This window comes from Theobroma cacao, chromosome 5 (genome assembly GCF_000208745.1).
Source record: "Theobroma cacao cultivar B97-61/B2 chromosome 5, Criollo_cocoa_genome_V2, whole genome shotgun sequence".
In the NCBI taxonomy this organism is placed as follows: Eukaryota; Viridiplantae; Streptophyta; class Magnoliopsida; order Malvales; family Malvaceae; genus Theobroma; species Theobroma cacao.
The window spans coordinates 27,483,281-27,499,010 of NC_030854.1; the positions used below are offsets into that span (position 1 = coordinate 27,483,281).

Below are 15,730 nucleotides of genomic sequence, written 5' to 3' on the forward strand. Positions count from 1 at the left end.
ATTCATGTCATCTTTAATCATTTAATAAACTATAACATAATGTTTCAAGTTTATATATAATATCATATGATAAAATAAAAAAATCAATAAAGAAATGAAACAACTCACGAACTTGTATAATAGTAATAATATTATATTTTTATTCATCTAACAAGTAATCGAACCATAAAGTTTTAATTTTTTTTTTTTAAAAAAAGAAAATAATGTATTTAATATTAAAATCTTTTTTGGTGAAAAGAGAGAAAAATTTTGAATAAAATCTGAATGCAGTTTTAAATTTTAAATTTTTTTCTCTTAATCTTTGTAAAAACAAAAAAATTTCAGATTTTGATATTGTATTGTTGGGTCTTTTTACTTTTTTATTAGTTTTTGTAGAGAGAGGTAGAGAAGAGAGAAATCGCGATTTACGTTGAAGAATGATAATTTGTAGAGGGAAGGAGAGGAAAACAAGATTGATCGAGACAAAGGTATTTTCTGAAAAATTAATGTGTTTTTGAAAGAAGAGAAGATAATGCTAATTTTTGGAGTTTTTTTAAGTTTTNAAAAACTTTTTTTTTTAATTTTTAAAATAATATTTGACTTAATTTTTACTTTTAAGAGGTAAATAAATTGAAAAAAAATCAAATCACATAAACACTTAATTTTAAAATTATTATTTTTAATAAAAATTTTATAATTAATTTTTTAAATTAAAAAAATCAAATCAAACATACTGATAATAAGGTAATAACGAAAGTTAAGTTTTTTTTATTAATAATCTTATATTCAGTGAATAAAAATTAATTTCATTAATGTAAAATGTAATGAATCAATGGATTTTATTACATTCTAAGAATTTATGGTAACTATTTTACTTTACAAATCAAGTAGCGCGAATAAAACTTTTAAAAAATATACAGATTTTAAAATTAATTTTTAATAATTTCGATTTTTCAAAAAAGTGAAGAAAGGTTGGTCTAGAGAGAATGGTTTAAGACTTTGAGGCCCATGTCATGACCCAAACTAGAATGGCTGTGCCAGGCCCCGTAAATAAATACCCTTAGAAAGAATGAAACAGCCCTGCTTCTCCCCAGTAGCGACACATTTCTTGGAACACGCTAGTTTTCTTTTCCACCAGCTCTTACAAGTAAAAATTTCATTCTTCCACCACCTACATGGTAATCAAAAGCTTCAAAATTTCCATCTAACTTGACTCAAATGGAGCGACAGGAAGAGCAAGAAGAACAGCTAATATGGAAATCAGAGGCAGAATCAATGGTTTCAGTCACAATCGGCCGAGCCATGAGCACTCTCCTCACCGCCCGTCCCAAAAAGCTCCACCACTCCATTTCTCGCCTCTCCCCCGACTTCTCCAACAAAACCTCGCTCGGTAACACTTAACATACTAAATTTACATTCCTATCCAATACAACTTGACACCTTTTTTTTTTTTTTATAAATGTTGAAATTTGCAGTTTCTCTGGATGAATGCCTCTGGTTTCTTCACAAGTACGTCAAAGATGCGGCTCAGAGAGACGAAACTTTGGATGCGGTTCTTGTTCCCATGATCGAACACGTAACAAAACAACTTTTCTTTATTTTTTTCTTAAAAATTTCTGTATTTTGGAATTTCCTTTTATTTCTTTTTATTTGTTTGTTACCTGTTTGGTTTGCTATTGCTATTTGCTTTTTGTTTACTTACAAAGAGGAGAGAAAAAAGAATTCATGTTTGAAATAATCATAAAATCATGCATTTTATTATTCACAAAATTTAATTTTTTGAATTTGATTATTTATTTATTTTTGCTTTTAGAAGTTGAAAGTGAGTAAGAAATGCACTAACTAAATGGGAGGTTTACTTGTTTGATTCCTTGTTGCCAGTCATTGAAGTACAAGGACTTGAAGCATGGCGGTCAACCTATGATACTTCTCAATTGGCTCTTCCAAGATGAGCTTCTTTTTCAAGCAGTTGCCATGAATCTTGCGAATATAATTGTGAGGAAAGATGATCGGTATATAGCTTTTGGTTGGTGTACTCTTGTTCGGGGACTCATGGAGTATGAAAGTAGTATGGATCAGTATTTGTTAAATGGTAAAAATACAAATTCTGTAGTCTATTGCTATTTAAGTTGTCTCTATTAAGTATCTGTTTTGAGTCTAGAATGTTTGTGTAGCTATGTTTTTGGAGTTTTAGTTAAATTCAGTGGACGGATGAAAAACTTGTGTTCTTTTTGCCTCTTGCTTCTACTATTAGCTTTTTGCTTTAGAAAGCAAAAAGCAAACAATGCATTTAGGTACGCACACAAATATTTTTGAAAAATAAAAAATAAAAAATGTAATATTTTAATAACAAGATGCATGGTTTTCCTTTTACATGAAACAATTATGTTAGAATGGGTGTTACACTTTAGTCATTTGTTACATCTTTAATTAATTATGGTTTTTCTTTCTACCATTTGCTTTTGCTTTATAGAAATTTTTAAAGAAGCTAAAAGGAAGTAGCAAAGGTGATGAACAAACACAACCTTTTTTTTTTTTTTTGAAATGCAACAAGCACAACCTTATATTCTCTATTTTTGTTTCATTAGAATATATTTTTACTAAAAATATTTTTAATTTTACTGTTCTTTTAGCATATTTCTGCCGGGAAGTCTGTCTAGAATAATCTTTAGTATAATTGACAATTGTGCTTTTACTCATTGAAAATTGATGGATTTCTTTTCTCCCCAAATAACTCAGGAATAAAGGAGAAATACAATGCTTTGTTGAAGATACTTTGCACTTGTATTCCACATCTATCGTATATTGTACGTAGGGGAAGGTATTATTCAATTTCATCTCTGTTGGCATTGATTAAATGCTCCTGATTTGATTAAATGGTTGTTAGTGGTTGCTTTTGTGCATATAATATGAATTAGTTTTCCTTTCATTAAGTTGTTGGTCTTTGAGCTTGAATTTGTTCTGATATGTTGGATGAGAAAATTAGGCATCTAAGTGTTAGCTGGTTGGCAATACTAATAGTAACCTTCTTCTTCTTATTCTTCTTCACATAAAAAACATATGTAAAACTTCATATTATGTTTGATAGATTTGTTTCATTATTGGCCATTTGTTTCTGCAGCTGTTTGCAGGATAAATTTGAACTACCTTCACGCCTTTCAGTGGCTGCTGCAGATTGTTTATTGGCTTTAACAGAAGGGTTGACAAAAAAGCCTGATATTCTTAGTAACAGGCCTAAATCATTAAGCTCCAGTGAATCAAACTGTCCTGTTACTTTAACAGCATCTGGCATTGATGAGAGGAAGGTGAAAGCTACACATAAATCTTCTGAAGTTTTAACCAGGGGCGTGGAGTTTTTGTTATGGGATCATCTAGAAGATCTGACTTATTTAGTGCAGAGACTTCTTGCAGTATGTGTTAGACACTGGCTATTTATTTTTTGGTCCAATGACTACTCATATCTATTTTTTGTTTTTTTATCTTTTCCTTCAACACAATTTTTGCTATTTTTTATTTAAATTTTTAGTATATGAGGGTAAAAATAAATGTTATACTTTCTCAAAAAGTCTCATTAGATTACCGGAGGTGAGTGTTCTGAATAAGCTGTTATTCACTATGTGTGTAGTTTCATGAATTTACTAATTTCTCAGTTGTTGTAGAGCTGTTTTACCCTTTGGAAAGAAGAGCCTGGCCATAAGAGATTAGAGAAGTGGAAAAGTTGCCTAGGAATAGTAATATATCCCACAAATTCATTATTTAAAGCAACTGGGGAATGCAAAAAATAGTAAGGGAATGTTTTCATCATAGAATATGCTAAAATGTTGAAAGAGCTAAGAATGAACTTTTCAGATACAGAACAAAAGAAGTCATTGACTTATAAACTGACAAATAAGGCTGTTAACAACCATCAGCAGGAAACCAAATGCTAACAAATTACCCAAGTGAAATTGAAGAATGATATCATGAACAGATTGATCTTCTTTTAAAAATTTGGTTTAGAATTGTGGGAGGAAATGAACTTGAATACATTAGTATATAGGTTGTAAAGTGTGTATTCAACATAGCTTTGCAGTTGAAGTTTAAAAATTCTAAGTAACAGTTCCAGTATCCTTACAACCTAGGGAGATTATTACTTTGACTTTGTGAAGGTGTAAGGCTTCCTTTACAATAGGTTAGATGATCTGATAAGTATGTAGAAAGAAGGAGAACTTACCTTATAATTCTGGTAAACTATTCCTCCTGTTTGATGACTCTTTGCTTTTGCTGCTTGTTACATATATACTAATTAATGTGGCTCTTTGTTAGCCCTTGAAACTGTCATTCCCGAGTTAGTTTCTAGACACTCTTGTTCGAAAGCGAGATAGGATCTTTTGAGATTTCTATATTACAGGACTTCTTTTTTCTGTTATTGTCTCTGGCAATGTTATTTTTCTGAGTTTTGTGCTTCCTGCGGTCAATTGGGATGTTGTTTTAGGTTCTTTAATTTCCTTCAACTTGAACTTCCCAACCTTCTGATGTACCTCATCTTGAACAATTGAAGCTCAAAGAACTGTTAGAGCCTCTAGTTAGTCTTCTTCTTGATATTCTTCATTTTTTCCCTGCTAGTATCCTGTTTGAATTCTTCTGGGGGAGTTGTCTTATCATTTATTTATAGAAGGAACATGATATAATTATCAAGTAGTTGACTAAATTGACCTTTTAGCTTTTCAATGTTTTCTTGAGTATCATTAGATTCTACTGGAAACTTTTAGTATTTGCCCCCAATTGTTTTATTAAAGGTTTTATTTGATAAGTCAGCTAATTTTGATCACTGTATGTAAATTTCTTCTCTTATTCTGTTACGTTGTCTGATGAACCATTACTTGTATACTCCAAAAAACCAAAATAGGATGTTAATGCATTACTATGCACTACAGTGGAGCAGAAAAAGTCGTCCGTTACATGCTAAAGGATTGGAGCAGGTGCTTAAGTGGTTGCAGGAGATAAAAGTGCATTATGGTGGCCTTCAAGATGAGGCAGGTCCTATACCATAATCATGCTTTTAAGCATATCTATGTCTAATTATGCCTAATGTTATATTCATCATGATTTGTTCATTTCCAACATGGAAGACAGGATCAAAGATACAAAAGACTGGAGCATTGCTACTCTCTTCATGTTGGAAGCATTATGGCATGCTATTGCACTTGGAAGATCACAAATTTACTAAGCATTACAAGGAAATGTTGGACCAGTACTTGTCAGGCATCCAGGTGAGATATATTAAATTTTGATAATTTTATGATATTTATGGTGATATGGCTTTATGCTTGTTGAATAAACCTATAATTGTTTTAATTTATATTTTGATGAGGTTTTTGTTCACATGATTTGAGTGAGATAATGAGGGTTACCTTGTAAAAAGTTAATTTCCGCTATAGGAGTGCTTGGAGTAGGCTCTCTAAATAATCTTTTAAAACACTTTTAGCACCCGGCTGACTTGGGTTTCCTATAGGTATAAAATCAAATTTTAGTTTGATCCACCTCTAGGAGGGTATCTTCAATCTTGATCACTTGTAGTACCATATGATGCGGAAGAACACGCCAACATATATTTAATCTTGGTAATGCCTTAGGAGGTGCCTCTAGTTTCTTGGTGTTGACAGCCCAAATATAGGATAAGAAACACATCCTATTTTTTATTGAGGAAGAGAAGTGACCTTTTAAAGATGCCTGTCTTTCTTTTAATCAAACAAGGAAAGAAAAAAAAAAACCTATGAAGAAAAAATCAGAAAATAAAGGAAGTTGGGATGTACAGTTTGTCAAGTCTTACCGAAGATTTTGTTGAGCTTGTCACTGTAGACAGATTTGTTGGTTCAATAAGGTAGAAAAGAGCTCGACAACTGGTAAAGCACTTGAAACTCTCTTTGACTTCTCCAAGTTCACTCCTTTTCCTCTCAACTTAATAATATTGTGAGGTGAGTGAGATACCTTATAAACATGTTAACGATTCTAGAATTCATCTTAGAGCAAGCAGTTTTTTCACATTCCCTTTCCCTTTTATCTCACTCCGCCATGTTGTAGTATATGTAAAAAGTGAGTTCTGTTGAGTAGTTATTTCTTGCAATGCTGATTTTTCCTTTCCCATCCCCCTCCCTTAGGTGCAAATGTGCATGTACATGTTTCCTAGGAGGACACATGGGGAGGGCTTACAGTTACAATTAGTGTTCAATGCTATTAGACACATTCAATTTGCTGTCTGTTGCTTTAGAAGCTTGAAACTATTTGAAAGAGTAATATTAAAGGAACACTTAATGTGAACATTTTTCAAAGATGCATGTTTGTTTTGATATCTGAATTCATGTTTAGTGTGATAAGAATTTCTAAAAAAAGACAACGTGGTTTTGATTAGAGCTGTTTAGTGTGTATGCTTATATTTGTTTGATAGCATAACATCTTGTCAGGTACTGTTTGTGGATCATGTTTTTGTAGCATTATGATATTGATTATTTGGTGTTAAGTCTGCTTTGGTTTGATAAATTTTGTTTAGCTGCTAATGCCATAAAGGGAATTAAAATGTAGTACTACACAAGCAACCATGATGAGAGGCATGCTGAGAGCAAGGATGATGGTATAGAAACCAGAAAGTTTTTCCTGAATTGCTTATGCCTTCTTCTGGGGCGTTTTGATGGGAAAAAATTTGAATGCATAGTGGCAGAATATGGAAAGCAGATGTCACATCTCCTTTTATCACAGGTAAGTATAGATGAGGTCTTGGAGAAACATTGTTAGTTCAACATGAGTCCACATATGCCTATACTTGATGGTATGCTTTAGTCTGTTGCTATGAGAATCCTTTGGCAGCATACTTTCATTCAAGTTCTCCTTCCCTAGATAGTGACAGGTAGTAGGTCTAATTCCTCAAAACAAGCTGTGTATGAACAAGCTTTTGCTGTCTGCAGGCAGATGTGACAGATTTGCAGTCTGTTTGCTTTGTGCTAATTATTTTGAAAATGGTTGGTCATGAGGCTGTCCAAAATGGTTTATGTATTTGCAGCCTTCAGGCTGCTGTTATTTTAGACTGGATGGGTCCAGCTGGCTATTGCTATGTCTATTGAACTTTTTTGGAAATGAGTTGACTGATTGTAATCAATCTTAGCATCCATAATACCCTGGATTTGAGTGCTAAGCATCCAATGTTGTTATCATTCTTTGTAACACAAAGTCTAGGTTATTGTTTGGGCATTGTGTCTTATTGTTGACATACTCACACTGTTTTTCTGTTCTTGGTGCATTTTGGCAAGCTTCACTGCAATGATGACGATGTAATCAATGGGGTTGTGAGTATATTCAAGGCTGTCATTTTTAAGCCAAAACATTCATCTGGAAGCAGTGTAACTGACACCAAGCAGATGGATGCTGTGGTACCGTTGCTGCTTCACCTTCTTGACGAGAGAGATGGTGCAGCTAGAGCCGTTGTTATGCTCATAGCAGAATACTGTTCCATGTAACATCTTTAATTTTTCATTCATTAGTTTTTGACTCATGAATAAATTTTCATGGCCTCTGCTTGGGGTTTAAACCTGACTTAGATTAATGGTCCACCAGAACTGCTGACGGTCACTGTCTTGAAGAAGTTCTTAAACGCCTTGCTTCTGGAAATGCTATTCAGAGAAGGAATGCGTTTGATGTTATATCAGAACTAATTCACATATTGACAGATGCAGCACATTTAGTTTCTCATTCTGCCTGGTATGATGTTGATTTAGATGCTATGATTTTGTGATTTCTTGAGTTGTCACTATTTAGTCTCTTAGTTGATCTTCTTCGTATTAATATTGCAGGCAAAATATAGCAAATAATTTACTTTTGTGCCTTGGAGATGAAGAAACTGCAATCTGGGAACAAACATCCAATTTGCTTCCTCTGATTGGTTAGTTTGACATTATTTAGTGATAAGTCTCAACACTATTTTGTGTGACTTCGATAATTTTAGCAAACCACATAATTGGATTTGCCTTCCTTGGCTACATTTCTTGAAAGGGTTAATTATACATTTGGTGTTCGAACCATAATCAAATGTTTGACTTGGTACCTAAAGTTTACATATGTGCATTGCTACTCAAACTTTGCTTCGGTTAACCAGATTGCACATTCCGTTAGCAGAAAGTCTGACATTTCCCCAACAGCCGACCCCACCCTATGACATGGTGATGGTTTGGCAATGACATGGCATTGCCACGCCACTCTTTTTGCTAACAGAATATGCAATCTAGAAACAGAAGCAAAGTTCAAGTACCACATTGCATGTTTTTAAACTTTAGGTAACAAATTGAACATTCGACTATAGTTTGAGTGCCAAATATGTAATTAACCCTTCTTGTAAACAAGAAATGCTGTGAAGACAACATGTTAGTACTAAATTGTTTTCTAAGGCCATATTTATGTTCTACAACTAGTTTGAAATTGAGCTTTATGTAATTTCTTGTGGAATTTTTCTTGTGATTAATCAAATGCTTTAGTACTTTGACAAAAATCTTATTTTGTTATTGCCTCTTGTATTTAAGAGTAATGATTTAATTACAGCTTTCTGCATAACTGAATTACTGCTTTCTGCAGACCCATCATTTGTGTTGCCTGCATTAGTTCGTCTTGTTTGCTCATCAGATGAAAAGATACAACCAGCAGCTGCTGAAGCCTTTGTTAGAGTGCTCAAGCATCATAATCAGAAACCTGAAGTTGTGTTCATGCTGCTTGACAGTCTTAGGTACCTTGCTTTCTTCTTTAACTTTTTATCCTCACAATCCTTAAAATTAATCAGGAATATCAAGAAAACTATTCTTTCCTTCATGAATGTGTGTGTGTAAACGTACAAGAATCTGAGCATGCATATACATGCTTACTGGGAGTCTTGATTTTTATTGATCAAGAGGAAAGATAAACTGCACACACACTGGGAGTCTTCATAAACTGAAAATTCTACTTCTTAGTTGTGTTAAATTAAACAGTTGTTGCACCTGCTTCCAATTAATCTCTCATTTCCTTGCAGCAACCTAAGTCAGGGTCTAGCTGATGCAGAAACTGGAGCACATACAGCGGAAGGTGTGGCTCTTTCTATTTCTTTGCCATACCTTGATATTTTAATTTCTTTCTATTCTGTTGTTTCAGAAACAATGTGCTACTGCTGTGGTTTATGCATTGCCTTCACTCATTTAATTGCTGAAATTTAGTCATTAGGGATGCAGTATTTGATTAATACTTTAAAAGCCTGTAAGAGCTATGAAATCTAGTTGTCTAATCTTTGTGTGCATGTAAATTTTGTTGTATCTCTTTTCGAAATGGACTTTGCAATTTGATATGTGTTTTTATTTTCTGTTGGGTTCTGAATACACAGGAATTTTTGAAATCTCATTTCAGTCATTTTTATCCTTGTTCTCTGCTTGCTTTTCCTTTTAATCTCCTCGTCAATTTATTAAGTTTCAACTATTCAAACTTCAGCATTTTATTTCTTCACAAGTTTCTTTAGTTTCTTTGGACTAGAATACTACCCTGGGTTGTTTATCATCTGTTTATACTTTTGTGGCAGGATCAAATTTAGACTGTGATAGGGTGCTCAGACTGATCCCGGAGTGGTCTAAAACTGTAAGAATTATAATTATAATGCTACTATCCATTAGATGTATATTTTGCCATGATATTTCCCTTTTTGTGATGCATTGGGATGCCATATATCTCTTAAGCACTGATACAGAGACTAGTTGTGTGAAGGGCTACATTTTAGAGCTGTGCCACAGGTTTTCTCAAAAAATTATGATTTGAGTAATAACTTCATACATGGAAACATACATATATCCTATCAATTTTTATCTACAGAAACACACACATACATATAGGCATATACAAACATACATAGTTCTGATCATAGTGAATTCTTGTTTTCTGAATAAAAAAAATGGGAAAGAAAAGAGGTGAGAATAGAGCAAGGCAAAATGAACAGTCTGTTCTCCTAGGAACTTGGCTATACTTCGAGGGAAGAAAAATTTTAATTATTTGGACTGTTTGGTTGACTCACTCCTAGTCTCCCTCAAAATTGAATCTAATATCCACACATATTCTAAGCATTGAGTGGGATAGGCTAAGACTTCTGCCTTATAACCTTTTATCTCTGACATATCCCATACAAATCACTATTTCTAATCTGAAGTATCTGTCGTATATATATCCAAGCATATTTGAGGCAGATTCTGTTCAATATGGTATCTAAAGGAGTTGAAGTGCGTGTGCACTGTGGCTGCATGGCATTTCCTGCACTAGGGGAAAATTTTTCTACGTGCATGTTATGTCTTTTAATCTTCTTTAGATCATTAACAGCCTAGTAGCAAGAAAATGTGTGTCTATTTATCATCATTAGATGTGCCTACTATTTTAATCTTGGTTTTTGCTAAGATTTTAGATTGTTTGTGCCTAATATTTAATTCCATTAATATTTTATTTTCTTTGTCGCTTTTACCCTTTTTCTTCCTGACATAAAGACTTCTTGACTGCAACTTTAATTGAAATTGCTGAAACAATTTCCTGGCATATTTACTTCTCACAACATTTATAGCATTTGAATTATGGCCATGGAAGGAGAAGGGAATAGAGGGATGGCATAGTAGTATGATGTCCTAAAATTTGAGGTCCCTTTCTCTCACGCACGCACGCACATGCAGCAAGCATGTGTGTTTAGTGCACTCATATATGTAACCAAAGATGCCTGTGCATGATGATAGCCAAGGTGTTATTAGCACCCAATCAAACAAAGCTCAAATTTTGGACAATCAAGTTTAATACTTTTTGAATTCCAAAATAATTAATATGCCTTGCTGGTTTAAGAGAATATGGCCCTGGACTGGGCCTAGTGGAAAAAAAGGGTGTGTGTAGTTGAGCCAACTAGTTCGAAATCATGTTTGATTTGGGTTGGGTTGAGCTAGTTCAATTGTTGACTTGAATGTGGTGCGTCTACTATGTTATTCCTTCTGTTGGTTCTGTACTATCTGACAATGAAAACAATTGCCTGACCCATTAGCTCCTCTCCACATGCATGCTTATGATTTTCATCTGTTTCCTTGTATGCATGTCCATGAAATCAGATGGTTGGAGGTCCATTTTTGCCCCAGTATTTGAATGTTTTAACTCTCTGGTTCTTCTGACATATTTTAGGTTCAAGACTGGAATATCTTGATTGGACCCCTGATTGACAACATGTTTGCAAAGCCATCAAATGCTACTATTGTCCGGTTTCTGAGTCACATAAATGAGCAGTTAGCAGAAGCCGCTGATGTAGTCCTTCATCGAGTTTTGTTGCAGATGAAAGGACAGAAAGAGTAAGCACATAATTGTCCAAATTATTTTCATAACAGCATGCATTTTTTCATAGCTTTCTAAAGGCTTGTTTAACTTCAAAAAGAATGAATTATGTTGTGTAAGGATGATGGCATTGAAGCCATTGGAGATGACTATTCTTGAGGAGCTGGAATGTATAGTAGGAGAATAAGCAAGTAGTATGATAGGAAAAGCATGTGTAAGAAAAGGAACTGTTCCCATAAAGGAGGGGTAGGTTTGATCTCAGTCAGGGAAGGCATGGCAGGAATAGAGTGGGCAGCTAGGAACTGTTAGGAAGGTGTGGAAAGATGTAGGGAATATTAACATTAAGGAAATGGGAAAGCTTTTAATTAATAGTAAGGTGTTCAATAGAAAAAATGAGAGTAAAAAGAATCATTGGGTGAGTGATAGAAGTAGATGTCCATATTGGTAATTGGTGACCTAACTAATGAGACTTCTTTATAATGTGTCTCAGCCAATCAAACAAAGAATACCTGATGGAACCACCATGACATAGAACGTGTGGGCACACGAAACTTAAGAATAACAAATCTTCTTAGCCAGTTTACCGTTTTCAATGTATTGAATAACTGGTATCTAGTATTCGGTTATAGTCTGTTAAATTTTATCATTAGCTAAGTAGCATGAATACCTTTTCTTTTTTGAAAATAAGTAGCATGAACACCTTTTTTTTTTTTTTTGAAAATAAGCAGCATGAACACCTTAACAAAAAGGGCTGAGTCTGTATGGGATATGAACACTTAATCAACACTCCTGGACAAACTTTTTCACATACTTGAGATCTGTCGTTTGTTTGACCAATAATGATTGATTTTGCAATAACTTAACTGATGGTTTTATTATTACATTTCCTTTACTTTAAATGATTTTTACGGGAGAGAAAAGAGTCTAAGTACTTGCAAACTGCAGTTTTATTTTTTAGGAGATTGTGATTGTTTTTCTTATCAACTTAATTGTAATTTTTCACTCCTTATTTTCTTTTAATTATTGAAATAATTTCCAGAAGCCATGAGGCTAGTCTATTCTACTTGTCAATACAATGTTTCCTTTTATCCACTTGTGGGTCATTAAGGAGATTAGTTTATGTCTTGGATAAAATCCTGTTGCATGGAACACAACTTGCATGACAGCTGAAATGAACAATTCCATGGTTGATCACACTCTTTTCTCATATTGACTGCTCAAAATTTTCCCTGTAGCATGATTGATGAAGCTTCCTTCTCTAGATGGGAGACAAGAACCTGTACAAGTGATGACTCCATGAAAATGCAGCAATCTTTGTTTGAGCGACTTTGTCCATTACTCATAATTAGGCTGCTTCCGTTGAGAGTGTTTAATGATCTAAATTCCTCTGTCATGTATGGTCGACTTCATAATCAGGGTATTATGCATGGTATGATTTGTAATTGCTGTAAGCTCATCCTTTTTTCTCTTCCTATGACAATCCAAGTGTTTTATTCAACTTTTTTTTATGGAATGAAGATCTGATTGGCTTAACTGCATTGTGATGTATTACTAAAATTAAACACTATACATTCTATTTATTCACAAGAATGTGATATGTGGGTATAAAGTGGTAATTGCTTGAATTTTATACTCTTTATTTTTTTTTGAAGAAAAATAATCTGTATCCTATGCATATGTCTTTTGATTGTTCTATTTTTTACTCTATTGCAGAATATAGTGATGTCAGCAGCATTGATGACATAAGTATTGCTACTTTCCTCTTGAATAGGTTGGTCTTTGCAAATAAATATTATCAAAACTTCTGTTTTCTGATCTAAAATCTCATGATGTCTTACTACTTTCCCTGTTTCAGGGCATTTAGTAAGTTTGAATTTGAAGATGTACGAAAACTTGCTGCTGAGCTTTGTGGGCGCATTCATCCTGAAGTACACAGCATTTACTTTACTTAACTCTCTGTTATCACTTTATTTTTCCTTGACATATTCTGGGATTTTGCATATTTCCTTAATCTTCATATCGGAGTTTTATCTTATTTGCCTTATGGTTCTTTAGGTTCTGCTTCCAATTGTTTGCTCGCAATTAGAACATGCTGCAGATTCTCAAGATATATTGAAGATTAAAGCTTGCCTGTTTTCAGTGTGTACATCCCTTGTGGTAAGTATCTTTTCCTCATGGTAGATATATGTTGCAAATATGGTGTATTGTAGAGTTTCTGTAGTCATCTTCTGCTATGAATCTAGGCTTATCTATTCCATTCAAGCTGCTGTTTAATGTGAAGGTTTCTTCTTGTTTCTAGGTAAGAGGAAAGGAATCACTTGTGCATTCTTTTATTACTGAAATCCGGAAAACCATAGAAGTGATTCTGTTATGGCCTTCATCTGATGGTGATGAAGGTACTCAACCATGCAACTCATTAGTTCCCCCACAAACCCACCCAAAGAAATGTCTACTAATCTTTCATTGTCTCAGTTTCCAAAGCCCAACATGGGTGCATTGATTGTCTGGCGTTGATGATATGCACTGAGTTGCAAGCTCCTGAGTTGTTTAAAGACCGCACCTCATTGAGGAGCAACATTGTTGGGAAGAAAGGCAATCCTGGTAGGTATTTTGTTCTTGTTATGAATATTTATGCTACACAATGCTGCAAATATCACCTCTTTGGTCAAATTGTAGGGGATGCTGCCTCGAGACCCTATATCCTTAGACATGTGATCCATCAATTAATAAATGATAAAAGTGAACTTAAACCCGTGTTGAAGTTGTGTGATGAAAACTGTGAAACTAAGGCACCAATTCCCCACTCCTTTCGTCTGTGCATGGCTAATGTTCTCATCAGTGCTTGTCAGAAGATATCTGATTATGGAAAAAACCCGCTTGCAAAGACTATTCTTCCATGTCTCATTGATTCAGTTGAGGTACTTCTATCATTAAATTTGTTAGTATCTTGTAGTTTGCAATTGTTTAAGTTTCAAAGACTGAGGCTGATCTTCTGATCACTTTTTATCTTGTTTTTTCTTCTACATGGAAATTATGTAGGTAAAAATGCAGCCAGAGATTAGAGCTGCTTGCATCCAGGTTCTGTTCTCTGCTGTTTATCATCTGAAGTCTGCAGTCCTTCCTTATTCCTGTGATCTTCTCAAACTTTCTTTAAAATCCCTTGGAAAGGGATCAGAAATGGTATCATAACCTAACTATGGTCAATTCTTTTTAGATAGCTATTTCTGTGAATTTGACCTGTTTCATAACTAAATACCTTACCTTGAATTCTAGTTGGGTTCAAAACTAATTGATAGTCATCTCAGACTATGAAAGAGAAGATAGTTTTAGAAATTCAGTAATCTCATACTATGAAAGAGAACATTTCTCTGGAAATTCGATAATCTGCACTGGTTTATCCTGAGGAGACTGCTATTTGACTTGTACAGAACAATTTCAGCATGCTTTTTTTTTTTATATGTAGATTTATTCCATTTTATTGAGTATCTTACTTTTAATATGTCACACTCAATGCATGTTAATGTTCTTGACTTGATTTGAAAGGGAAATTATTATGATAAATTAGAATGAAGCAAAAAAGACAAGTTAAGGTCACAGACCCCACGATACTCCATTTTAATCCCGCTCCCTACCCAGCTGTGTGTTTTTTCCTGACTTGTTGGAATGCATCATAGTTAATTTAAGATGGTGCTGATTGGCCACTTGTTGTTCATCAGGAAAGGATGGCTGGTGCAAAGCTGATGGCTTCTCTCATGGGCGGTGAAGATTCAATTTTGGAGAGTATAGCTGATGGATTAGTAGAAGCAAGATGTGCACTTTCAGACATTTCTTTAACTGATCCATCATCTGACATTCAACAAGTATGTAGAAAGTTGCTAGCATGCTTAACTTCTACATAGCCTCTTTATGAGTGTTTTGCCCGCTAGGAAAGAGAAAAACATTACCAACTTCTTCATGAGCTACAGTAATACTCGGTTCAATGCTGCTGTATGTATGGTTATGGTGTATAGATTTTCAAAGTGTTTATGGGGCTCAGCTTTTATTGACCTTATGTTGAGTTCAATATTTTATCCTCGTCAAAATTTATTTGAATTTTTTAAATAATTTTAAATTTTTTTTTCAAGCATTATATCTTATTTGTTTCCTTTAAAACTTTTTCATATATACTAAAAGAAAGATAACTTAAAAAAAAATAGAATGAGATAGGGTTTAAAAATAAATGTTGAATGTGTATCACTCAGAAACTTTAATTAATTTTTTAAAAATAAATGGTTTGGTCCAACTCCAAAATGACAATGACACATCTCAATTTTCATATTGCCATTCTTTAATGGTGAAGAATGTTCAAAATCTCCAGTTCACTTCTTTGATATTTATAATTTTAAAAATAAAAGTTATGATAATACATGTGCTGACAATTAAG

At 33.8% G+C, this 15,730-nt stretch overlaps 1 protein-coding gene across 2 annotated transcripts; it reads left to right on the forward strand.

Moving 5' to 3' along the window:
- LOC18598999 lies at positions 1,076-15,358 on the forward strand. 2 transcript variants are annotated; one of them, XM_007028763.2, is made up of 24 exons: positions 1,076-1,369; positions 1,455-1,555; positions 1,861-2,071; positions 2,719-2,800; positions 3,101-3,389; positions 4,896-4,998; positions 5,095-5,231; positions 6,541-6,714; positions 7,263-7,465; positions 7,567-7,710; positions 7,803-7,891; positions 8,578-8,725; positions 9,008-9,060; positions 9,545-9,600; positions 11,161-11,324; positions 12,543-12,736; positions 13,021-13,078; positions 13,163-13,235; positions 13,363-13,464; positions 13,607-13,703; positions 13,780-13,908; positions 13,984-14,225; positions 14,347-14,487; positions 15,024-15,358. In XM_007028763.2, the coding sequence occupies exons 1-24, from the start codon at positions 1,198-1,200 to the stop codon at positions 15,204-15,206; spliced, it is 3,345 nt and encodes a 1,114-aa protein (XP_007028825.2). In that variant the 5' UTR covers positions 1,076-1,197; the 3' UTR covers positions 15,207-15,358. The 2 variants fall into 2 exon arrangements, with proteins under 2 accessions (XP_007028825.2, XP_017976968.1); XM_018121479.1 differs by having other exon boundaries at positions 4,896-4,994; positions 5,091-5,231.

Excerpts from the sequence above, each read along its gene's own strand:
- LOC18598999 (XM_007028763.2), top strand. The coding sequence starts at position 1,198 with ATGGAGCGACAGGAAGAGCAAGAAGAACAGCTAATATGGAAATCAGAG. Across the intron at positions 7,892-8,577 it reads CAATTTGCTTCCTCTGATTG|ACCCATCATTTGTGTTGCCT; the intron begins GTTAGTTTGACA and ends TGCTTTCTGCAG. Across the intron at positions 14,226-14,346 it reads GTCTCATTGATTCAGTTGAG|GTAAAAATGCAGCCAGAGAT; the intron begins GTACTTCTATCA and ends GAAATTATGTAG.